The 24651-nt window shown below is 45.4% G+C and overlaps 2 protein-coding genes across 4 annotated transcripts; one reads left to right on the top strand and one right to left on the bottom strand.

The window, feature by feature from the left end:
- Positions 1–212: 212 nt before the first annotated feature.
- LOC121270578 (zinc finger protein 239-like) lies at positions 213–17004 on the bottom strand. 3 transcript variants are annotated; one of them, XR_005941576.1, is made up of 3 exons: positions 16861–17004; positions 11545–12840; positions 213–607 (listed from the first exon to the last, which is right to left on the bottom strand). XR_005941576.1 is itself a non-coding variant. In XM_041175950.1 (2 exons), exon 2 carries the CDS (start codon positions 12487–12489, stop codon positions 11815–11817), a length of 675 nt encoding a protein of 224 aa, XP_041031884.1. In that variant the 5' UTR covers positions 12490–12840; positions 16861–17004; the 3' UTR covers positions 9040–11814. The 3 variants fall into 3 exon arrangements, 2 of the variants coding, with proteins under 2 accessions (XP_041031884.1, XP_041031885.1); XM_041175950.1 differs by lacking the exon at positions 213–607 and having other exon boundaries at positions 9040–12840; XM_041175951.1 differs by lacking the exon at positions 213–607 and having other exon boundaries at positions 9040–12689.
- A 2186-nt stretch (positions 17005–19190) lies between these two features.
- LOC121270170 (gastrula zinc finger protein XlCGF8.2DB-like) lies at positions 19191–24200 on the top strand (the record flags this gene model as incomplete). The annotated part of the gene is made up of 1 exon (XM_041175473.1): positions 19191–24200. A coding segment is annotated over one exon (708 nt), but the record flags the coding sequence as incomplete, so codon positions are not given.
- Between the last annotated feature and the right edge of the window lie 451 nt (positions 24201–24651).

Here is a 24651-nt window from a genome sequence, read left to right as displayed (position 1 = left end):
GAAGGAATCCCTCCCCACACTTCGAGCAGGTGTAAGGCCTCTCCCCAGTGTGAATTCACTGGTGTACAGTGAATTGAGATGATCGCCTGAACCCAGTCCCACAGTGAGAGCACCTGAATGGTCTCTCGTCAGTGTGAACACGTTGATGGGACATCAGCTTGCAGGAACTTTTAAAGCACTTCCCACAGTCTGGGCACTTAAAAGGTCTCTCTTCACTGTGAACTCGCTGGTGGCTCAGCAGGTTGGCTGAAAGAGTAAGTCCCTTCCCACACGTTGAGCAGGTGAATGGCCTCTCCCCAGCGTGACAGCGCCAATGCTCTTCCAGCTCAGATGGGAATCTGAATCCCTTCCCACAGTCCCCACATTTCCGTGGTTTCTCCCCAATGTGGCTGCACTTGTGTCTTGACAGGTCAGATGATCGTTGAAACCTCGTCCATACACACAACACATGTACGATTGCTCTCCACTGTGAACGGTGCTTTTTCCTTCCATGTTCAAAATCAAATGATATTCAGGTTATGATAAATCAGGCGAATGTCAAATTCTGCTGTGATGTTTTGTTTCGGTTTCCCGACTGCAAATCCTCCCCTTCTAATCCCCTGTGAAACTGATTTAAAACAGGAAAAAAGGGAGTGAGAGAGAATCCACAAAAACACAAAGGCAGGTTGTGAAATTGAGCTGAATGAATCTGGTAATTTGTGGGGCCGGCACCAGGAAAAAGTGACCATAAAAATTGCTGGATTGTCCTAAAAACCCAACTGGTTCACTAATGTCCTTCAGGGAATGGAACCTGTCACCTGGTCTGGGCTACACAAGATTCTGGCCTCCATGGGAAGAGAGAAAGAGGTGGGAGATGCAGGGGGTGAAGATGTGTTTAATACATCTTCAACTCAACCAGAACTTTGGCAGAATCTCCCAAACCTTCAACATCTACTACCTAGAAGTACGAAGGTAACAGGTGTCAATAGACACCACCACCTCCAACTCACACACCGTCCTGACTTGTCTGACATCCAGTACTGGATGAGCAGAAACTTCTTCCATTTAAATGTTGGGAAGATGAAAGTCATTGTCTCCACTCTCTAACCACCGTCTCCATCCCTCTTGCAGCTCTCTGAGGCTGAACCAGACTATTCACTATCTTGTTGTCACATTTCAGCCCAAGCTGAGCTTCTGACTACAAATCACGAAAACCATCCATTTCCACCTGAGTAACATCGCCCAGCTGTGTAATATTAGGAGCTCCTATCACTGCTTTTCATTTCTCTCCTGGTGTTTGACAAGGTGTTTACTAAAACTCGCTTTCACAGCCATATTTCACATTCGTTTAGATAATATCACCACCTTCAACGCCTCTTTGTTCTTTTGTCTGTGACATCTTTTGATTATCTGCTCCTATCACTGCTTGCTTGTCCTTACAACCACACCACCCCACTTCTCTCCCCCCACCGCACCACCCCCCCCCCCCCCTCCCTTAAACCAGCTTATATTTCACCCCTCTCCTAATATTACTCATTTTTGCTGAAGGGTCATGAGGACTCGAAACGTCAACTCTTTTCTTCTCCGCCTATGCTGCCAGACCTGCTGAGTTTTTCCAGCTAATTCTGTTTTTGTTTTGGATTTCCAGCATCCACAGTTTTTTGTTTTTATCTCTGGGAGAAGATTCTTGTTGGATACACAAAAGGTAAAGGTGAGATAGCGAGGGGAGGAAGTAATGGATCGGGCAGGGAAGCTTCGTAAACATGTTATGGAAGTTACAAACCCGAAAGAGATGTTACCATTTGCGCCGAGTGGGACCACAGCTCTTTGATATTGGCGCCAATTAATGGCCGCCGTCTTTAGTGGGATAATGTGCAATAGGGCGCATGCGTGGCCGCCATCTTTGTAGGGGGCGATGTTTGTAATGACAGGAGCTTGTTACCATTGTTCACAATGGTGACAACTTGTCCATCAAGCTGCATTAACCTTTGAGTCCTAATTGTATTATTGATGAGGCAGAGAAAGGTCAGAGAAGGAAAGTAAAGGAAGCAAATCCTGTTCTTCTGATCCAACTACCTCATGGCACATTCTGCCCCATGTATTCAATGAGCTGTGGGTCTGTTCAGTCACATGAAGACCCACAGCGGAAACTCATTACCCTGAGTAGACGTCATCCTCGAATCGAGGGACTGCCATCAACAACAAGGGTTAATGGGCAGCAGGACGCATGCGCGGTCATCCCTGTTCCTGTCAGCAGGAGGAGAAAGTGTTGTGAATTTCTGTCCTGGACTAACAGGGATGGATTTTGGAAGCTCATTTTACAGGGGGTTAGAAGAGGGTTTGCGGACAAGGAACTCAAACCAAACATCACAGCAACACCTGACAGCATCATTCAATTCATAAGGACCTGGATTTTATCGGCCTCTGAGTGTAAGAATTGAATTCCAGGTCATTACCACTTACTGTGGAAAATTTCTTTCTCACATCCTCCTTGTAGATCTTGCCCAAAATCTTAAATCTGTGTCCCATAATCCACGATAACCCATTGGGGACAGCTTTTCTTTATTTACCTTATTAAACGTACCATAACCTTGTACACCTCTATCAAATCTCCCCTTAATCTCCTTTGTTCCAAGGAGTACAACTCCAGTTTCTCCAACTTAACATTATATTATTCATTCATGGGATTTGGGCTTCGCTGGCTCGGCCAGCATTTATTGCTCATCCCTAGTTGCCCTTGAGAAGGTGGTGGTGAGCTGCCTTCTTAGACTGCTGCAGTCCATGTGGTGTAGGTACACCCACAGTGCTGTTAGGAAGAGGAGTTCTAGGATTTTGATAGAGCGACAGTGAAGGAATGATGATATATTTCCAAGTCAGGATGATGAGTGACTTGGAGAGGAACTTCTTGGTGGTGTTCCCATCTATCTGCTGACTTTGTCCTTCTAGATGATAGTGGTCATGGGTTTGGAAGGTGCTGTCGAAGGAGCCGTGGTGAATTCCTGCAGTGCATCTTGTAGATGGTACACACTGCTGCTACTGTGCTTCGGTGGTGGAGGGAATGAATGTTTGTGGATGTAGCGCCAATCAAGCGGACTGCTTTGTCCTGGATGTTGTCAAGTTTCTTGAGTGTTGTGGGAGCTGCACTCATCCAGGCAAGTGGGGAGTATTCCATCACACTCCTGACTTGTGTCTTGTAGATAGTGGACAGGCTTTGAAGAGTCTCAAAGTGGGTTACCCGTCACACTATTCCTAGCGACTGACCTGCTCTTGTAGCCAAGGTATTTATATGGCTGGTCCAGTTCAGTTTCTGGTCAAAGGCAACCCTGAAGATGTTGATAGTGGGGGATTCAGTGATGGTAATGCAGTTGAACATTAAGGGGCAATGGTTGGATTCTCTCTTATTGGAGATTGGCATTGCCTGACACTTGTGTGGTGCGAATGTTACTTGCCACTTGCCAGCCCAACCTAGATATTGTCCAGGTTTTGCTGCACTTTGGACATGGACTACTTCAATATCTGAGGAGTCACGAATGGTGCTGAACATCTTGTCATCATCAGCAAACATCCCCACTTCTGACCTTATGTTGGAAGGAAGGTTGTTGGTGAAGCAGCTGAAGATGATTGGGCTGAGGACTCTATCCTGAGTAACTCCTGCAGTGATGTCCCGGAGCTGAGATGACTTACCTCAAACAACCATTACCATCTTCCTTTGTGCTCAGTATGACTCCAACCAGTGGAGAGCTTTCCCCCTGATTCCCATTGACTCCAGTTTTACCCGGCCTCCTTGATGCCACACTCTGTCAAATGCTGCCTTGATGTCAAGGGCAGTCACTCTCACTTCACCTCGGGTGTTCAGCTCTTTTGTCCATGTTTGAACCAAGGCTGTAATGAGGTCAGGAACTGAGTGCCCCTGGCGGAACCCAAACTGACCATCAGTGAGCAGGTTATTTATTGCTAAGCAAGTGCCACTTGACTGCACTGTTGATGACCCCTTCCATTACTTTACTGATGATCGAGAGTAGACTGATGGGGCAGTAATTGGCTGGGTTGGATTTGTCCTGCTTTTGTGTACAGGACATACCTGGGCAATTTTCCACATAGCCAGGTAGATGCCAGTGTTGTAGCTGTACTGGAACAGCTTGGCTAGGGGCGCGGCAAGTTCTGAAGCACAAGTCTTCAGTACTATTGCTGGAATATTGTTAGGGCCCATAGCTTTTGCAGTATCCAGTGCTTTCAGCTGTTTATTGATATCATGTGGAGTAAACTGAATTGGCTGAAGACCGGTATTTGTGATGCTGGGGACCTCCGGAGGAGGCTGAGATGGATCATCCACTCTGCACTTCTGGCTGAAGATTGTAGCAAATGCTTCAGCCTTGTGTTTTGCACTGATGGCTGGGCTCCTCCATCATTGAGAATGGGGATTTTGTGGAGCCTCCTCCTCCAGTGAGTTGTTTAATTGTCCACCACCATTCATGACTGGATGTGGCAGGACTGCAGAGCTTAGATCTGATCCATTGGTTGTGGGATCCTTTACCCCTGCCTATTACTTCTGCGTATGCTGTTTGGCACGCAAGCAATCCTGTGCTATAGCTTCACCAGGCTGACACATCATTTTAAGGTATGCCTGGTGCTGCTCCTGCACTCTTCATTGAATCAGGGTTGATCCCCTGGCTTGATGGTAGAGTGGGGGATATCCCAGGCCATGAGGTTACAGGTTGTGTTTGAGTACAATTCTGCTGCTGATTGGAACTAAAATACAACATTGCATCTATAATCCCTCATCCCTGGAACCATTCTAGTAAATCTCCTCTGCATCCTCTCAAGGACCCTCACATCCTTCATAATGTGTGGTGATCACTGGTTTGCACAGACCCAGATATTCTGTGTTCATGTCTGTGATGTCATCACATACCGACAATTGTTCGGTGACATCACCCCCCCTCCCCGGGTATTTCCTCAACTGGGAGATTTTTCTCTGACTCCAGTGCTTCTGATATCTTTCCAGCTGCAGGCTCCAGCAGGAGATTATAGAATTGAAAACAGTGAAATTGTTTCAGAGATGAGTATTTTTAACCAGTTGTCTGCATATCTGGGCTTAAGTTGTATGCTGTGAGAGGTTCCATGGCTCTGAGGCTGTTCAACTCCTTTACTGTGGATCTAAATCCATTGCTCTGCCCTCCCTGATCACCTCTCTCCTATTAAGTTCTTCTGTCTTTAATAATGGGTGCATTTGAGCTATGTTTAGTATTTTACTGTTACTTCTGCCGACTGTGTCTAAATGAGGTTTCCACTGCTGCCCAACACCCAACCAGGTGCTGCTGGCTTCCCAGTTTTATCTTCCCACAGTTATTTTTAATAGTCAGGAAATATTTTTCCTGCACAATCGCTCATTTCTCTTCCACTTCTGTGCTTATATTGACCATCAAATTCTGCACCATTTTTATTCCCCATAATTCATCCTGCATGCCCTGAAATGTTAACTCTCTCTCCCTGCAGATACTACCTGACCTGCTGACTATTTCCAGCATTCCCTCTTTTTATTTCAGATTTCCAACACCTGCAGTATTTTGCTATTATTTTATTGCAAGTGTCACTCAGAGAAGTTGGACCAGTTAAGAGCCAGTTTGTTTCAGGGTAGGCATTGGTTGTAGAAGTTAGTTCCTGGCCTCAAGTAGGTCCTTTTTCATCAAGTCATCAAACCCACTCCCCTGCCCTTCACTAACAAGACCAGCAGCACATATTACCCATCCCGAGTTACCTGTGGAGGAGATGATGTTTGACATTCTTGAACCGCTGCAGTCCATGTGGTGAAGCTGCTCTCACAATGATAAGGAGTTACAGGTTATTCACTCAGTGATGATTGAGGAACAGTGATAAATGTCCAAATCAACAACAGCAGTTTGGATTTGTAAAGTGGTTTTCATGTATTTGACCTTTTCAAGGTGTTTCACAGGTGTGTTATAAACCAGGAGCTTTTGTAGTTCAGTGAGCACAGGGGTGATAGGTGAACAAGACTTGGAGTAGTAAGTACATGGACAGCAGAGTTTTGGACGATCTCAAGATGACAGGGAGGTTGACTGTGTGAAGCTGGCCAGGAATGCATTAGGAAAGTTAAGCCTAGAGAAAACAAAACAAAGGTTGAGGGTTTCAGCAGCAGATGAGCTGAGACTAGGGTGGAGTTGGACGGTATTACTGAGGTGGAAAAATATGACAATGGTGATGATGTGGATATGTGTTTGAAAGCTCATTTAGATGTGAAATATTTTGCCATGGGTGTGAACAGTCTGGTTCAGCTTCAGATTGTTGCCAGGGAGATGGATGGAGTTGGTGACCAGGCAGTGGAGTTTGTAGACTGATGACAACAGCTTCAGTCTTCCCAATATTTAAGTGGAAGAAATTTCTGATCATCCAGTGCAGGATGTCAGACAAGTCAAGACGGTGTGTGACTTGGAGAGGAACTTGGAGATGATGGTTTTCATATACACCTGCTATCTTGGTCCTTCTGGGTGATGGAGGTTGAGAGGTTTTGTTGTTCTGTCAAAGTTCTTGTTGCGTTGCAGACATACAAAATTTCCCTCCTTCACCCCTTGCCTCTCCAACCAACCGTCCTTCTCTCTTTTTCTCTCTGTTCTATCCTCCCATAAAGGCTAGGGTCTTGTGTAGGCCCAGACTGGGTGGTCGATTCCCTTCCTTGAAGGACATTAGTGAAAAATTTGGGTTTTTACGACAACCCGGCAGTTTTCATGTCACTTTTTCCTAGTGCCGGCCCCACAAATTACCAGATTCATTCAGCTCAATTTCACAACCTGCTTTTGTGTTTTTGTGGGTTCTCTCTCACTCCCTTTTATCTGTTTTAAATCAATTTCACAGGGTATTAGAAGGGGAGGATTTGCAGTTGGGAAACCAAACATCACATCAAGATCTGACAGAGTCACAGAATTTATCGGAACCTGAATATCATCGTCATATTTTGAACATAGCAGAAAAAACCACCATTCACAGTGGTGAGAAACTGTACATATGTTGTGTGTGTGGACAAGGCTTCAGCCGATCATCTGACCTGTCAAAACATAAATGCAGTCACAACATGTGGGGACTGTGAGAAGGGATTCAATCACCCATCTGTGCTGGAAATTCATTGGCGCATTCACACTGTGGGGAGAGACTGTTCACCTGCTCTGTATGTGGGAAGGGATTCGCTCAGTCATCCAACCTGCTGACGCACCAGCGAGTTCACACTGGGGAGAGGCTGTTTACTTGCTCCGAGTGTGGTAAAGGATTCACTCACTCATCCAACCTGCTGAAACACCAGCAAGTTCATATTGACGAGAGATTGTTTAAATGCCAAGACGGTGGGAAGTGCTATAAAAGTCCCTGGGAACTGATATCCCATCAACGTGTTCACACTGATGAGAGACCGTTCAGGTATCTCACTGTGGGACTGGGTTCAGGAACTCATCTGTACTCATGGAACACCAGCGCATTCACATTGGAGAGAGACCTTTCACCTGCTCTGATTGTGGGAAAAGATTTATTCAGTCATCCCACCTGTTGACACACCAGCGAGTTCACAATGGGGAGAAGCCATTCACCAGCTCCGAATGTGAGAAGAGATTTGCTCTTTCATCCAAACTGCTGAGACACCAGCGGGTTCACACTGGGGAGAGGCCGTTCACCTGCTCCGAGTGTGGGAAGGGGTTCACTCAGTCATCGAACCTACTGAGACATCAGCGAGTTCACACTGGGGAGAGGCCATTTACCTGCTGTGTGTGTAGGAAGAGATTCACTCAGTCATCCCACCTGCTGACACACCAGCGAGTTCATGAGTAACTATAGTGAATTGGATTTTGCTGTTAATCACATCCAGGACTGAACCAGGGTCACTGGGATCTGCTGATGTTAATGAATTCCAGTCCAGTTATAGGAGTTAATATTCTGGATAAAAGTCAAATAAATCAGTTTTGTTAAACATGCAGTGTGTTGAATCTTTTTAATATCTCCAACACAAGTTAGCTCCTTTTGAAGGGCTCTCCCTCTCCCCTCCATCCTCACCTCCAACAACAAGTGTAAGGAGCTCATGCAGCTTCTTTGTCACTAAGATTGAGACAATCTGATCAGCTGCCTCTGCTGCTTCCCTCCCTTCCATGAACACACTGGGCCAAACTGTCTCTCAAGCTCCCCATTGGCCAAACCCTGAATCCACACCTTTCTCTAGTTTCTCTCCCAGCTCCCCTCCTGCCCTCTCAGGACTCATCTTATCCCTGAGACCCAGCTCCTGCTCCATCCATCTTATGCTCACTAAAGTGCTGATTGCCCAACTTCCCATGTTCGCTGACATTGTTAAGTTTTCTCTCTTCAGGTACTGTTCCTCTCTCCTTCAAATCTGCCATCATCACCCCCTCATCAAAGCACAAACCCTTGACTCCATCATCCTTGCAAACTACTGCCTCATCTCGACCCTCCCTTTCCTCTCCACACTCCAAGAATAGTTTGTCATTTCCCGAATCTGTGTCCGTGATTCTCTGAACTCCATGTTTGAATCCCTCCAATCAGGTTTTTGCTCCTGCCTCAGTACTGAGCCAGCTCTTATCAAAGTCACAAATGACATCGTATGTGACTGTGACAAAGATAAACTCTCCCTTCTCGACCTGTCTGCAGCCTTTGACAGCTTGACCATATCATGCTGCTCTGTCACCTCTACACTGTCGTCTAGCTGGGTAGGGCTGTTCTTCCCTGGTCCCATTCTTCATCTAGTCAGAGAATCACTTGCAATGTCTTCTCTTCTCACTCCCACATTTACCTCTTATATCCCCAAAAAAATCCACCTTTGCTTCCTCTTATTTCTCATCAACCTGCTCCACATAATGACATCAGTTTTCACATGTACACTGCCAGCTCCCAGCTCTACCTCACCACCTCTGTCAACCTCTCCACTTTTGTTACATTATCAGACTGTTTGTCTGATATCCAGTGGTGAATGTACAGAATTTTCCTCTAATTAAACATTGGGAAGACTGAAGTCATTGTTTTCATTCCTAGCTACTAACTCCATTCCTCTCCCTGCTACCTGTCTGAGACTAAACTGGACTTTTTGAACATTTGATGTCATATTTGACCTCGAGATGAGCTTCTGACTCGGGTGTGTGTACCCTGATGATTTTCCAGTCACGTTGATGATTTAAATCTTTTCCCACAGACAGACCAAACATTTCTCCTGCAATAATCAGAGGCTGATCTTACATGAATTCAGTGATTCCATAAGATCCTGTTGAGATATATGGTTCAAGTTTCTTGTCTGCAAATCCTCCCCTTCTAATATCCTGTAAGCTGAGTTTACAAAAATCATCACTGTCAATTCAGGATAGAAATTCAGAATAGACAATTTTAGTATCGATGGAACATTTTCCCTCTCATTCCACTAAATCTATAAATCTCTGACCCACACACTCCTCTCCCTCTCTGCTCATTGTTCCAGATTCAATGTCCAGTCTCCAACTTACTCTTTTCTCCTCTCCAGATTCTCTCTCCTCCTGTCCTTAAACTGGTGACTCAGGGATCAATCCCACGCCTTCACTCTAATTCTACCAAATAATGCAGCTCACAACAACAAACCATCTTTGATGAATGTATTTTCGAATGTTTGGACAGAATCACCTTTTCCCATTTGTGGAGATCAGGGAGTCCAGTGATTAGTTCAGAGCTTCCTTCTCCCCAAGTCTGTTCCAACAAGCTGTGTCTGTCTGAGTTACATTTATATAGCCTCACTCACTCAACAAGTGATTGGGTCTGACTGCTACAACAACAACTGCAACATCTTATATTTATATCGAGCTTTTAACATGATAAAATGTCCCATGGAGTTTCACATGAGCAGAAGGACATATTAGGCAAGATGACCAAAAGCTTGGTCAAAGAGGTCAGTTATGAGTGTCTTAAAGGAGGAAAGTGAAGTAGAAAGATGGAGAAGTTTAGGGAGGAAATTCCAGAGCTTAAGGTCCAGGCAGCTGAAGACACAGCCACCAATGGTGGAGTAATTAAATTGGGGATGAAGGATATGGTGCTCCATCTACGTGGGCCCAGTAGCCCAGGCTCAAGGCCCAGATTTGAACTTTGGGACATAGTCTGACCATCCCTGGTCTCAGAGAAAAACAATTCCCCATTTGGACATCTTATAAGATCTTTTTGTTTATTGATAACAGAAAAAGTTAGGATCAGTAGAGTCCTCCTGTGTACTTGATGGGGATTGACGTTAACAGATTTAAAATCCTCTGGATTTCAGTGTTACAACAAGAATGTTTTAATAAAAATAAAACAAATATATAAATCATGGAAAACTAAAAGAACAAAAATGGGGAAAGACACAACAGGTCGATCATTTCAAAGTGAGCAATGAATGATCGCTGTTTCAGGATAAACACTTCCCACTAGCAACACCAACCCTCTCTCCCCCTCCCTGTTCACTGAACATTCCTTCACCCACTCATCCACCCATTGCACATCCACCCAATGGCTCCCAGCCCAGATTGACATTCAGCATGAACCCAGTGAGAGGGTGAGCTGGCCCTCGGGATGTCAGAATGGACAAGAACTGGAAATGGTTCCAATCAATACATTTTCTGTGTCATTATTGAAAAATGAAACTTAATATTTTGTAAAACGCCCCTGTGCACACCCTTGGTAAATTATAATTTCTAGCCCAGACCCTTCCTATTGCTTCTACATGGTGCATCCTGTGTGGTTTCAGCAGAGGGAGAGACAGGCTGCTCACATTCCTGCTCTCACTGCCGAGAGGCTTGTGGTCTCCACCCTCTGGATTTCAGAGCCCCTCAGAGTCCCGGCAAAGATTGATCCACCTGTATTTGTGCAGGGGCAGATTCAGCTGGTGGGAGAGGGGGCAGTGTGTAGGCTACTGCCTGAGGATGGGTGGGTTAGTACATGATGATTGAGAATGCTTTTGATCGGAGTTCCCAGTTCCAGGTTTCCTTCCTCCATCGTCCCTCTCCTGAACCAGCAGCACATCATTCCTCCCACTCTGCTGCAGAGCCCAACTTGGTGGAGATCAGTGACGTGTTGTAAGGTCACAGATACAATGTCTGTCATCCTGTTTAAGGCAGCAGATATCTCCTGCATGACCGTGGTAATGACCTGCATGGAGATATCCATTTCAGAGCTGTGCTTGAATCTCCATGGAGGCAGCCACTCTCTCCATGACAGACAGTCGCTGGAATCTCCTCCAGCCCTACGACCCTCTGAGCTCCTTATGCTCCTCCATTTGTGACCCTGCCTCACTCCCCCACCTACATCACTCCACCACTGGGGGCCGTGCTTTCAGCTCCCAAGGTCCCGAGCTCTGGAATTCCCTCTCTAAAGCTCTCTCTTTCTCCACTTCTTTAATACTTCTCAGAATCTACCTCTTTGACCAAGGTTTTGATCATCTGTAAAGCTCCTTGACATGTTTTACTATGTTAAAGGTTCTATACAAATGCAACTTATTGTTGTTATTGCATTGCGTTGGTAGATTCAGGAATGTCACACAAACATTTTCAATCCTCGTACCATACTCACTGGAAACTTAAACCTGCTGTTTCACTTTCACTCAGGAACAGATACAATTTTCCACCAATCTCCGATTTTACAGCACGTTTCCAGCATTCACCGATGTTCTGCCTGACTCTAAGTACAGTTGTAAAGAAGCCTTCTGTTCCGTGTCTAGGAGGTCTGAACCATGGCAGAGAGCAGCTGGGACACATTTCTCACACACCTCAGGATTAAACCACACGTTCAGCCCTGGATGTGATTAACAGCAGCAGAAACAGCAGAATCCAACCCCTGCAGTTACTCGTGAACTCGCTGGTGTCTCCGCAGGTGGTTTGGCTGAGTAAATCCCTTCCCACACACAGAGCAGGTGAATGGCCTCTCCCCACTGTGAGTGCGCTGGTGTCTGTGCAAATGAGATGACCAAATGAATCTCTTTCCACACTCGGGGCAGGTGAACGGCCTCTCCCCAGTGTGAAATCGCTGGTGGGTCCGCAGAGTGCTTGAAACATGGAATCCCTTCCCACACTCGGAGCAGGTGTACGGCTTCTCCCCAGTGTGTGTGCGCTGATGTATCAGCAGTGTGAATGACCGAGCAAATCCCTTCCCACACTCAGAGCAGATGAATGGCCTCTCCCCAGTGTGAGTGTGCTGGTGTGTCATCAGGTGGGATGACTGAGTGAATCCCTTCCCACACTCAGAGCAAATGAACGGTCTCTCCCCAGTGTGAACTTGCTGGTGCGCAGTGAGTTGAGATGATCGCCTGAACCCAGTTCCGCAGTGAGAGCATTTAAATGGTCTCTCCCCAGTGTGAATTCGCTGGTGGGTATGTAAGCTGGATAACTGAGTGAATCCCTTCCCACATATGGAGCAGGTGAATGGCCTCTCCCCGGTGTGACTGCGGTGATGAATTTCCAGCACAGACGGGGATCTGAAGCCCTTCCCACAGTCCCCACATTTCCATGGTTTCTCCATGGTGCGGCTATCTGTGTGTCTTTCCAGGTTGGATGATCAGTAAAGCTTTTTTCACACACAGAACATGTGTACGGTTTCTCCCCGCTGTGAACGATGTGATTTTTTTCAGGCTGTGTAACTGATTAAAGCTCTTTCCACATTCAGTTCCCTGGGGCACTCACACCAGCGCTTTTCCAGTCACACTGATGTTTGAAATCATTCTGCAAGACAGAGTAGACAAGCTTTAGTCTTTCCACATTTGAAGTCCGATGGAATTCAAGTCCTGATGAATCGAGTGACTCTGTTAAATCTTGAAGGGTTGGTGTTCCCTGTCTGTAAATATTCCAGTTCTAATGCTTGAAAATGGAGTCACTGTAAGAAGAAGACAGAAATTCAAAACAGACAATTCTAGTTTCTATGGAACAATTTTCCCTAAAGCTGTAAATCCCCATCCCACACAATCTTCCCCCCTCTCTGGGCTGAAATCCAAACGCATCTCACCATTTCTTTCTTCCACTCACAGTTTCCTCCCTCTCTCTACTCTGAGTGGGTTCAGTACTCCAACCCTTGTGTGCAGAGTAAAATGAATCAGTCAATCATTTCTCTCCTGGTTACTGGAACCCTGAAGCTCTGCCCACTCTCTGTTTCCTTATCAAGATGGTCACGCATGCACCCTGCCGGCTGAAAATGCCTCTCCCAAGATGCTGGCCGGTTGCCTGGGTGATCTGGGTCTGTCACTGAGGAAGCCCCGCCCCTCTGATTCATCCTGACTCCCTTTCTTAAGCAGTCCCTCAGGATTGAGTATGATTTGCTTTCATTCTCGTTCAATGGGTTTAGAGATATGTCCAAGGCGCGTTCAGCAGACTGTGTCACATATGGGCAGGTGGTGATTGAAGGGTTGGATAGAGAAGGTGTTGGTGGGTTGTGTGCTCTCTGATGCCCTAACCTTGCCCCTGCATACTCTCAATGAAGTCTTTCAATGTGATCAGTGCCTTCACAAATAAACCTTCTATTTGTCACAATCCTATGAGACTGTGGGGATGTTTGGTCTGTCTGGGGATGTTTTGAGGACAATCCTAAGTGTTTCCTTTCTTCTCCTGGGAGTCTCCTGATGTGACTCAGTTCTAAGAAGAGCAGCTGTTACAGGAGTCTGATGTCAGGCACACGAATGACACCTCCTGCACAGTGGAGCTGGTTTTGAGTGGTTATCACCTCAATGCTGAGAACGTTGGCTTGGGAGAGGACACTGCTGGCTGACCACCTTTTTTCCCACCAGATTTGAGGGATCTTGTGATTCTCCAAGTTTGCTGGTGGGACTTCTCCAATGCTCTGAGGTGCTTGTTCTAGGTTGTCCAAGTCTCTGAAGCCTTTGGGAGTGTGGGGATCATTGCTGCCCAGTAAACCATTATCTCTGTCTCGAATTTGAGATCTTCATCCTCAAATACTCATCTCCTCATTCAGCCAAAGGCTGAGCTGGAAGATTAGAGGTGACAATGTATTTAATCGTCTATGGCTGCCTCCGTCAAAAAGAAGCTGCCATGATATGGAAAACAATCCTCATTTTCCTGGATCTCACAGTCGACGGGGGAAGGTTTTAAAGCCCACAAAACAGAAAACAAATGGTGGGTAGAAAGTGCATAGGAGAGCTAACAACTCACAGACACCAACGACATGCGTGGTTTCATCAGCGCTGTCAAGACCATCTACGACCCAAACACTCAAGGGCCAACCCCACCAAGAGCCAAGCATGGAGGGAACCTCTTCAAAGAGAGGGAGGCGGTCAGTACTCACTGGAGAAAACATTATGGAGAACTCCTCAACCAAGACTCTGTCTTTGACTTCAATGTCTTCAACTCCATTCCTCAATACCCCATCCCGCTCAGCCTCGGTGCTACCATGGTCCAGAGTGAAGGTAAAAAAGCCATTTGACAGCTGAAAAACAACAAGATCTGGAGCAGATGGAATCCCAGCTAAAATTCTGAAACATGGTGGAGTTACGCTCCTGGCACAGCTGGACAATCTGGTATTCCTCACTGGGAAGAGGAATGAACGCCGGGGCATCTCTGTGACTGTATTCAAGGAGAGGGACAAGTCTGATTGTGGTAATTACAGGGGAGTCTCCCTGCTGCCTGCCACAAGGAAAACCATTACAAGGATCCTCCTCAATCACCTCCTCTTAGTGGCTGAAAATCTCCTTCCAGATTCACAGTGTAGTTTTCCCCTATTGAGAGGCACCGCAGGCATAATCTTTACTGGATGGCAAACCCAAGAAAAATCCAAGGAACAGCACCAACCGCTGTACTGGCCCTTTTTCAACCTCACAAAAGCCTTTTACACTGTCAAACATGAAGTTTTATGCAGTACAAAAACAAAAATACCTGGAAAAACTCAGCAGGTCTGGCAGCATCTGCGGAGAGGAACATAGTTAACGTTTTGAGTCCGAATGACAGAGACAAAGTTTCTTGTTGAGGCGTCGGATGAGACGAAGAATAAAATGAAACAGGGGGCATGAGAGAGAAAGTTTCTTGTTGAGGCGACTTGTTGAGTTTCATGCAGTATTCTCCTCAAATTCAGCTACCCTCAGAACTTTGTCACCATCCTCCACCTACTCCACGATGACATGAAAGCCGTGATCCTCATCAACGGAGCCACCACAGACCCTATCTCAGTGAAGACTGGGATCAGACAAGGCTATGTCATAGCACTAATCCTCTTCTCCATTTACTTTCCTGTATCTCACCTTCAGAAAATTACCCTCAAGCATGGAGATAATCTAAAGAACAGACAGGAAACCTACACCGCCTTCAAAACAAAAACAGAATCAGTCCAACATCAGATATTGAGCTCCAGGATGCAGATGCTTTACCTGGATGTTAAATCCAAACCACACTGATTCCATAACCGTTAATATCCTTGCCTCATAAACATCCAGCAATCTCAATTTTTCAATTTTCAATACCTAGCACAAAGGAAGATGGCTGAGGTTGTTGGAAGTCCATCATCTCAGCTCCAGGACATTACTGCAGGAGTTCTTCAGGATAGTGGCCTAGGCCCAACCATCTTCAGTTGCTTCATCAATGACTTTCCTTCCATCATGAGGTCAGAGGTGGGGATGTTTGTTGATGGTTGCACAATGCTCAGCACTATTCGCAACTCCTCAGATACTGAAGCAGTCCATATGCAAATGCAGCAAGTCCTGGACAATATCCAGGCTTGGGCTGACATGTGGCAAATAACATTTCCGTCACAGAAGTGCCAGGCAATGACCATCTCTGACAGGAGAGAATCGAAGCATCAAGCCTTGACATTCAATGGCATTAGCATCACTGAGTTCCCCACTATTAATATTCTGGGGGTTACCATTGACAGAAACTGAATTCGACTATCCATATAAATACTGTAGCTACAAGAGGTCAGAGGCTAGGAACCCTAAGGTGAGTAAGTTACTTCCCGACTCCCCAAAGCCTGTCCATCATCTACTAGGCACAAGTCAGGAGTGCGATGGAATACTCCCCGCTTGCCTGGATGAGTGCTGCTTCCACAACACTCAAGAAGCTGGACACCATTCAAGACAAAGCGGCCCACTTGATTGGCACCACATCCACAAACATTCACTCCCTCCATCACTGACGCACAGTAGCAGCGGTGTGTACCATCTACGAGATGCACTGCAGGAACTCACCAAGGCTCCTTCAGCAGCACCTTCCAAACTCATGGCCGCTATGATCAAGAAGGACAGGGACAGCAGATAGAAGGGAACACCATCACCTGGAAATTCCCCTCCAAGTCACTCACCATCCTGGCTTGGAAATATATCGGCCGTTCCTTCACTGTCGCTGGGTCAAAATCCTGGAACTCCCTTCCTAACAGCACTGTGGGTGTACCTACACCACATGGACTGCAGTGGTTCAAGAGGCAGCTCAGCACCACCTTCGCAAGGGCAACTAGGGATGGGCAATAAATGCTGGCCCAGCCAGCGACACCCACATCCCATTAGTCAATTTTTTAAAAAATGCTGAAATCGCGACAGAATTCCAGATTTCCACTGTATTTTCTGTGGTGATTTCTGACATAGTTCCTGAACAGCTGAGTCTCGGTTAAAGAGATAAATATAAATAATAAATGATTTGTACATTTAAATGGTGGAAATTATTTTACTAGTCATGCACAAACTTTTAGAAAAAACATAATTTTAGTAAAATACGGTGATAGCTGGAAATCTGAAATAAAAACAGAAAGTTCTGGAAATCCTCAGCAGGTTTGGCAGCTTCTGTGAAGAGAGAAACAGATTTAACATTTCCAGTCCAATATGATTCTTCTTCAGAACTGAGTATTTCCAGCATTCTGATTTCATTTTAAACACATAATTGATGTAAACTTTATTGTCCTTACAGGTATCTGGATGTAAATCTGATTTCAGACCTTCCTCTGAACAGTTTTCAAACTGACTCCAGCTCATTGTCCTTCACTAAAGACCCGGATGGAAAACCCTCAGCACAAGATGGCGGCGGCCGGTTGTCCGGATAACCCGGGCCTGTCACCGCGGAGGAAGCCCCGCCTCCCTGAATCGCCCTGACTCCCGCTCGCAAGATGGCGGCCAGTGAACCGGCTGCCCCCGGGCCTGTCACCGCGAAGAAAAAATCCAGTTACCGGAGGGAATTTATGACAAATCAGCTTTCACAATGATGCAGAGTTTCAGCCAATCAGGGAGATCCAGCATCAGCCCCGCCCCTCATTCACTCCGATTGGTTAGAGGACCTGTCGCTGCCGCTGGGCCTCCAAACCCGCCCCCTCTTCCTATAGGTCCGGAACTGCCATCAATCACCTTTGCGAGGTGAAGCATGCGCAGTGCTGATGCTGTAGCTGGAGTGAATCCCGTCGGCCCCAAACCTGAATAAGAAGCTTCTGGTCCCGCGTTTGTATGGGAGGGGGTGACGGACAGCTGCGGTTTTTCCCGCCGACAGGACTGAGTTAACGGCCGGCATCTTTATAGAGGCCGCAAACCCGCGGGAGGCAAAAAAATCAGAGAGTTTGTGAAATCAATGTGTTGTTGTAAGTCAGGAGGTCAGGGTTACAGTCAACAACAACAACAACTTCTATTTATATAGAGCCTTTAGCATCAGGAACCATCCCAGTGCAATTCACAGGGAAAATTATAAAACAAAGTGTGACACCGCGACACATGAGGAGATATGAGTGCAGATGAACAAAAGCTTGGTCAAAGAGGTAGGTTTTAAAAAGTGTCTGAAAGGAGGAAAGTGAGGTAGAGACTGAGAGATGGAGGGAGGGAATTCCAGAGCTTGGGGCTGAGGGAACAAGACATGGCCAGCAGGCTTGGAGCGATTATAACAGGGAATGTACAAGAGGTCAGAATTAGAGCGACACAGATATCTCAGAGGGTTTTGGGACTGGAGGAGATTATAGAGATAGGGAGGGTCGAGGCCCTGAAGGGATTTGAACACAAGGAGGAGAATTTTAAAATCAAGACGTTGCTCGACTGGGAGCCAATGCAAGTTAGGGAGCACAGGGTGATAGAGGAACAGGACTTGCTGTGAGTTCAAACTCAGGCAGCAGACTTTTGGATGGCCTTAAGTTTACAGAGGGTAGGATGTGGGAGACCAGCCAGGAGCGCGTTGGAACAGTCGAGTCTGGAGGTGATAAAGGTGTGGATGAGTGTTTCGGGAACAGATGTGCTGAGACGAGTGAGGTCAGGCAATGTTACGGAGGTGGAAACCGATAGTCTTAGTGATGGCACAGATTTGAGGTTAGAAATTCATCTCGGGATCAAATATGACACCAAGATGGTGAACAGACTGGCTTAATCTCAGAGTATTGAAAGGGAGAGGGATGGAGTTGGTTGTTGGGAAATGGAGATTGGAGCTGGGACCAAAAACAGTGGCTTCAGTCTTCACAATGTTTAACAGGAGGTAATTAGTCAGCAAGAAGAAAACCAGAAACAGAATGGGACCTGAGACCGATATTAGGTTTAACTTAGTTAGAGAGGGAGGTAAAGAAGGAAGGAAACCCTGGGAGGTTTGGAGAACCCACCTTCACGATTGCTCATTAAATCTCCACATAGTGAGTTCTGGACACAAGGTTAACGTCTGCTATCCTGTGTGGTCAGGTCAGGGTGTTTCAGATTAATGTTTTGTCACAAGTCATGAATGAAGTGAATCATCAAACATATTGTTATCTCTAGTTGTACAAATTTGTTGAAAGGATATGGAAAGGATTATCCAACACTTTATTCGGATTTCAGCACAAGGAGGAGAGAGGGTGTGTGAGATGGAGATCTGTGGTTTTGGGGGAAATGGGAGAGGAAAAATGTTCAATAGAAACTAGAACTGTCTGTTCTGAGTTTCTGTCCTGGACTTACAGTAATGACTTTTGTAAACCCCTTTTAGAAGGAGAGAATTTGCAGAGGGGAAACTCAAACCAAACATCACATCAAGACCTGAAAGTCATTTGATTCATCGGGAACTGAATATCATTGGTCTTTGACTGTGGAGGTAGAAATGATTGATCTGTCTGTGGGAAAATATTTCAAACATTAGTGTGACTGATAAAGCACCGAGACACACACACACCCGAGTGACAGTGATCTAGTGCACTGACTGTGGAAAGAATCTTAACCAGTTCCACAGCCTGAAAGACATCACAACATTCACAGTGGGGAGATATCGTTCATGTGTTCTGTGTGTGGACGAGGCTTCAATTAATTGTCCAATCTGGAGAGGCACGAGGACACCGACACCACGGAGAAACCGTGGAAATGTGTGGACTGTGGAAAGGCATTCACTTGTCCGTCCAAGCTGGAAACTCATCGACGCATGCACACTGGGGAGAGACCGTTCACCTGCTCCGTGTGTGGGAAGAAATTCACTCAGTCATCCAACCTAGCATTACACCAGCGAGTTCACACTGGGGAGAGGCCATTCACCTGTTCAGTGTGTGGGAAAGGATTCATTCAGTCATACAACCTAGCATTACACCGGCGAGTTCACACCGGGGAGAGGCCATTCATCTGCTCCGTGTGTGGGAAGGGATTCATTAATTCATCTAACCTAGTGTCACACCAGCGAGTTCACACTGAGGTGAAACCGTTCAGCTGCACTTCCTGTGGAATGAGCTTTAGGCTTTCATCCACCCTGCTGAAACATCAACGAGTTCACACTGGGGAGAAACCATTCAGCTGCACTGACTGTGGAAAGAGCTTCAGGCATTCAGGCAGTCTCACTGTACACCAGCGAGTTCACACTGGGGAGAGGCCGTTCACCTGCTCCATGTGTGGGAAGGGATTCACTGATTCATGCCAACTGCTGAGACACGAACGAGTTCACACCGGAGAGAGACCGTTTACCTGCTCCAAGTGTGGGAAGGGATTCATTGATTCATCCCAACTGTTGAAGCACCAGCGATGTCACAAGTGACTGCAGGGACTGGATTCTGTTATAGTGCTGCTGTTAATCACAATCAGGACTGAACCATGTTCATTCTGACAGTTGGGGTTTGTTTCTACTGACGTTAATAATGCCTGTAATTGGACTGCAGTTTAATATTCTGGATCTATAACTAATTGTGTTATCAGGGTTACAGTGTCCCTTTTAAGAACCACTGTCTGTGTGATCTTTCTCCATAATATCGGAATTATCATCCGAAATTAGTTCACAAAAAGATTATGAACTTTTATTTCAATCCTAAATTGATCTTTGGTACGAACTGTACAAATCAGTGTCTGGAAGGTTCCACTGATTAACATCTCCATTCAGAAAGTGCTGATTAATCCCTGCTTACAATTCTTACTGACTTGCACATTATTCACAGTGACACCTTCATTATCCACCAGAAAGAAGGGGAATGGGAACCGGTGGAGAATCGAGAGACCCCAAATGTTACCTGTCCTGTCTGGCACAGAAATCCCCTCAGCACGGGAATGGAGACAAGCCCAATCCAAGTACCAGACTGTGAGAAATTGCCATCTAATAAACATATAAAATCTTAAATTTATGGAATATTATAGAAATTGCTCACGCTCTCTTATGAAGAAACTTGCTGGGTGACAAACAAAGGACAGGCCTTTTATCTCTGCCAAGGGCATGTCTCTAGCACAGGCCCTTACAAAGATATTTCTAACCCTGATACGATTGGATCTCATGAACCAGACATAAACTGTCTGTTGTAGCAGATATCTAGTTCATGGTTCATGCGTTTTAGAGCATAGCTTTTGGTTTTTGGAATTAAAGTCTTAACTGTAGAAAATGGGATAAATTGAACTCAAGCATGCTTGGACTCTCTTACGCTTAAAAAATCGGGGGCCATGTTGACTTAAGAGGTTAACAGCTAGAAAGGTAAGATCATAAGCAGGTGGGCTTACTTAGCTAAAGAGCTGGAGACATGATGTCAGCAATGCTTGCAAGAACCAAGGCCGTCAAGTGAGTTGTTTTTGTTTTCGGGATTAAAAAGCATTCCGTAAAACCTGGAACTGAAAATTCATTTACTTCATCAGATCAATGAAGAAATTGTATATGGGGGATAATTAACGTAAAGGTCAGTTTCAGAACATTGCAGAAAAGGCTAAGTTGTCATGGAGTTGGGGGAACTTAGGGTGATTCTCTGGTTTCAATTTATCTGGGTGTTTGCAAAGTTAGTTGCAGTTTGGACCTCATGTGGTTTGTAGCGCACCGAGAGAAGATAGCCAAAGGAAATGACAGTTAAATAGACCTTTGCTGTGAACAGAGTTTAAAAAAAAACTAACTTAATGATTCACCATGTGGAACGCAGGTAAGACTTCATCTCAGTTTGAATTTTGTGAGGGAACAGAAGCCAGAAGGTCTCATAGTTTAAAGCTAGTGGGAGAATCTACAGTGATCCTCACAGAGACTTGCAGTAAAGAAAGCAACAAGCAGATTAGCTTATTAGGACAAGGGACTGAGGCAATCACAGTCAAGAGATGACCATTGAAAGTTTGACCTCTGAGAATAGCTGGAGTTGAAGAGAATTCTCCAGAGGACTGTGGCATGTTTATGAGTGGTCCTGATAGAAGTCAATAACTTTAATATTGAAGTGTCTTAAAAGAGAATTCTTGGGGGAGTCGTAAAAAGTAAACCTGAGTGCTTAACATGCACTCTTTAGAAAGGGCTCCAGCTGTTAGTCCGTAGTGCATTGGTCATTTGTAACACTTAAACAATGCACTAGGATGAGTTGCTCCCCCATCCCCATATAATCTGGGATCAGATCCGTGGACCTGAGCACCCAGGAAGGTGAAGGTAATGGCCATCAAAGGCCCATAGCCCAACCGGAAACCTGGACTTTCCAGGAACTCGTTGCCAGGAAGGGATGCCTCGGTGCATTGTTATAATCATAACCGCCTGGGCCACTATGTCCGTCACTGTCACAATAGGTGCCATGTGGAGGCTGACAGTAACGGTGAGCCCTGCTTTCTCTCTGCTCCTGTACAACTGAGTCCTGACCCTGTTGAGCAGCAGCTAGAGGCAATGATAGAGGCCATGTGAATTAGGAACAGATTGGCTGGTTGCTGCGTGAATCAAGTACCCGGGCTAGCAGCTCCAGACACCCAGTGACTTCAGCTATTGGCCCTTTCAACTGACAATGTGGTTACAAATTGAACTAAAGACTTTGCCTTTTCAAGATTTGGCTTTATCCCATTTGTTATCTACCAAGACGTAGTGGTAGAGAAGGGGAGATATCGAAGTCACCTTGAAATGAGCACATCTGTCTCTGATGCACAAACACCAGATTATGCAAATACTGAATTGGACAGTAAAGTTACTCCAGGGCTCCTGAATTAGATGGAATGGTAATTAATACGATGTCCCACTTAGAATAAAAGATAGAGAAAATCGCACCACCAAATGGGAATTGGAATAATTCACCCTGGGTATAATTCAACACAATAGATCAATCTGGTATCCAGGTACATTCCAGTGAAAGTCAGAAAAATGTAGATGAGACTTGTAAATTAGTAGCTTTCTCTTGGAGATGTTTGTATCCTTGCCTCTGAACCTTTTCAGAAAACTGAATTTGATAAACTGGCCACTATCTGAGACATCGCACCATGCAGGGAGAGATAAACAAAGATCTTCAGATAGACACCCCCACCAGCCCCACCCTGGGCTTTGGTAAGATTACCTGAAAGTCCAAGAATGACCTGTATCAGGTGGCACAGGGAGCATGATTTTGGGATACCAGTGTGAGTGTGCAGATGTGATTTGTTATGTATGGAGTAACTAAAATGCAGAAATGCATGGTGAAGCTGCACTGAAGACTGGGTCCCAGACATGCTCAGCTACTCGACAACAGAACAACATGAAGTGATTAATGTGGTCATAGACTGAGTTAACATTTTAAATCATCAAAGTAGTGACACAAATTCCATTGAGAAACTGACTTTAAAACAATCTGGAAAGAATTAAACACACTGGTATCTATCAGAGGGAGTAAAATTAAAGTGAAGAGGGATATAGAATCTGGATTTAGAAAATATCCACAAGGTGGGTGCCAGTGAACAGAGAGCTGGAGAATCTTTCAACTCCATGAATGAACTTTTGTTTCAACCATATATATTTACAATATGCCAATAATTTAGAATTGTGTGAGATGATCTGTAGGTGGGGAGGATGAATCAAAGTCGATAGTTATCATTTCACTGAGCAGCTTTTACATCAATTCTTGGTGGCAGCTCAAAGATTTTGTGTTGCTGATTTTGCAATCAACAAATTAGGAGAACAAGCTCATAGCTTAGAAATAGCTGGGTGAGCCAGAAATAAGATGTGAGAAGTCAGTAAGGATATTCAGTTCTTGACGCTGGGAGATGTGTAAGAAATCACTGTCCAACAAGCTTGTAGTTTTTAAAGAAATTTATTGACTATAGGAATCTCTTTCTCACTTATGAAGAAAGCTTCCTGGGTTGCCTGTTATCTCTGCCAAGGACATGTCTCTGGCACAGACCCTAAAACAAGACAAACTTGATAGGGTGGGGAGATCTCATAACCCAAATGTTAACTAACTGTCTGAGTAAAGATTAAACAGGATGTCCTGGAGATTGACAAGCTACAAAATGACTTGATGGATTTCCAGTGGAAATAGGAGGGATTAACTTGAATATCTGTCCCTTGACAATTGAATAAGTGATTGACAAAAGACCCCCAGGAATAACGTATATAAACAGTCTGCCAAAAGATAAAATCACGTCAGACAACAAAGAGCTTCTCAAAGTGATCCGTGCTGGCTTCAGACAAACACTTTGACTCAAGGAGACGGAGAAAGGAAGAGACTGCCACCTCCAGCCACGGAAATCAGCATCCCCATGATCCAGGACCAGTAATCCATTCCGAGGAGACTGCCACCTCCAGCCACGGAGATTAGCATCCCCTTGATCCAGGACCAGTAAACCATTCCGAGGAGACTGTCACCTCCAGCCATGGAGATCAGGAACCCCCCACCCCCCGATCTGAGACCAGTAAACCATTCGGAGGAGACTGCCACCTCCAGCCACGGAGATTAGCATCTCCCTGATCCGGGACCAGTAAACCATTCCGAGGAGACTGCCACTTCCAGCCATGGAGATCAGCGTCCCCCTGCTTCTTCACATCCATTTGTCCAATCCAGGACTAGTAAACCGTTCTCACCTGTTATGGGCCATATGTTTTTTCTGCCTGTTTAACTGATGTATCGTATCTAAACTATTGCTTCTTAGTAAAATGCTTTAAGATTACCTAGGACTTCAATGTTTTTTTTGGGTAATCTGTGACTCCTGGACTAAAATCTTACACTTGTCCATGAGAGTAACTGAGGGCATGAGAACTGAAATAATCTAGAGTAATGATGAGGTGTTAGTTGTGGCTCAGTGGTTGTATTCTTATCTTTGAGTCAAGAGGTTGTGGGTTCAAATCCATATCCAGAAACATGAGCAGAAAATCCAGGTTGATATTCTGATGCAGTACTGAGGGAGCACTGCACTGTCAGAGGTCCCGTCTTTCAGATGAGACCTACAACTATGGCCCCATCTGCCCTCTCAGTTGGTGTAAAAGTTCCCCCATTGTTATTCTAAAGAGAAGGGCAGTTCTCCCTGCTGTACTGCTTCATATTTATCCTTAACATACACCACTGAACAGATTATCTGGTCACAGTCACATTTCTATTAGTGGGATCATGCTGTGCATA

Source organism: Carcharodon carcharias, chromosome 27, assembly GCF_017639515.1.
Source record: "Carcharodon carcharias isolate sCarCar2 chromosome 27, sCarCar2.pri, whole genome shotgun sequence".
In the NCBI taxonomy this organism is placed as follows: Eukaryota; Metazoa; Chordata; class Chondrichthyes; order Lamniformes; family Lamnidae; genus Carcharodon; species Carcharodon carcharias.
The sequence above is the reverse complement of the archived record's forward strand: the minus strand, read 5'-3'. Positions and strand labels throughout refer to the sequence as shown.

Excerpts from the sequence above, each read along its gene's own strand:
- LOC121270578 (XM_041175950.1), bottom strand. The coding sequence starts at position 12,489 with ATGGAGAAACCATGGAAATGTGGGGACTGTGGGAAGGGCTTCAGATCC.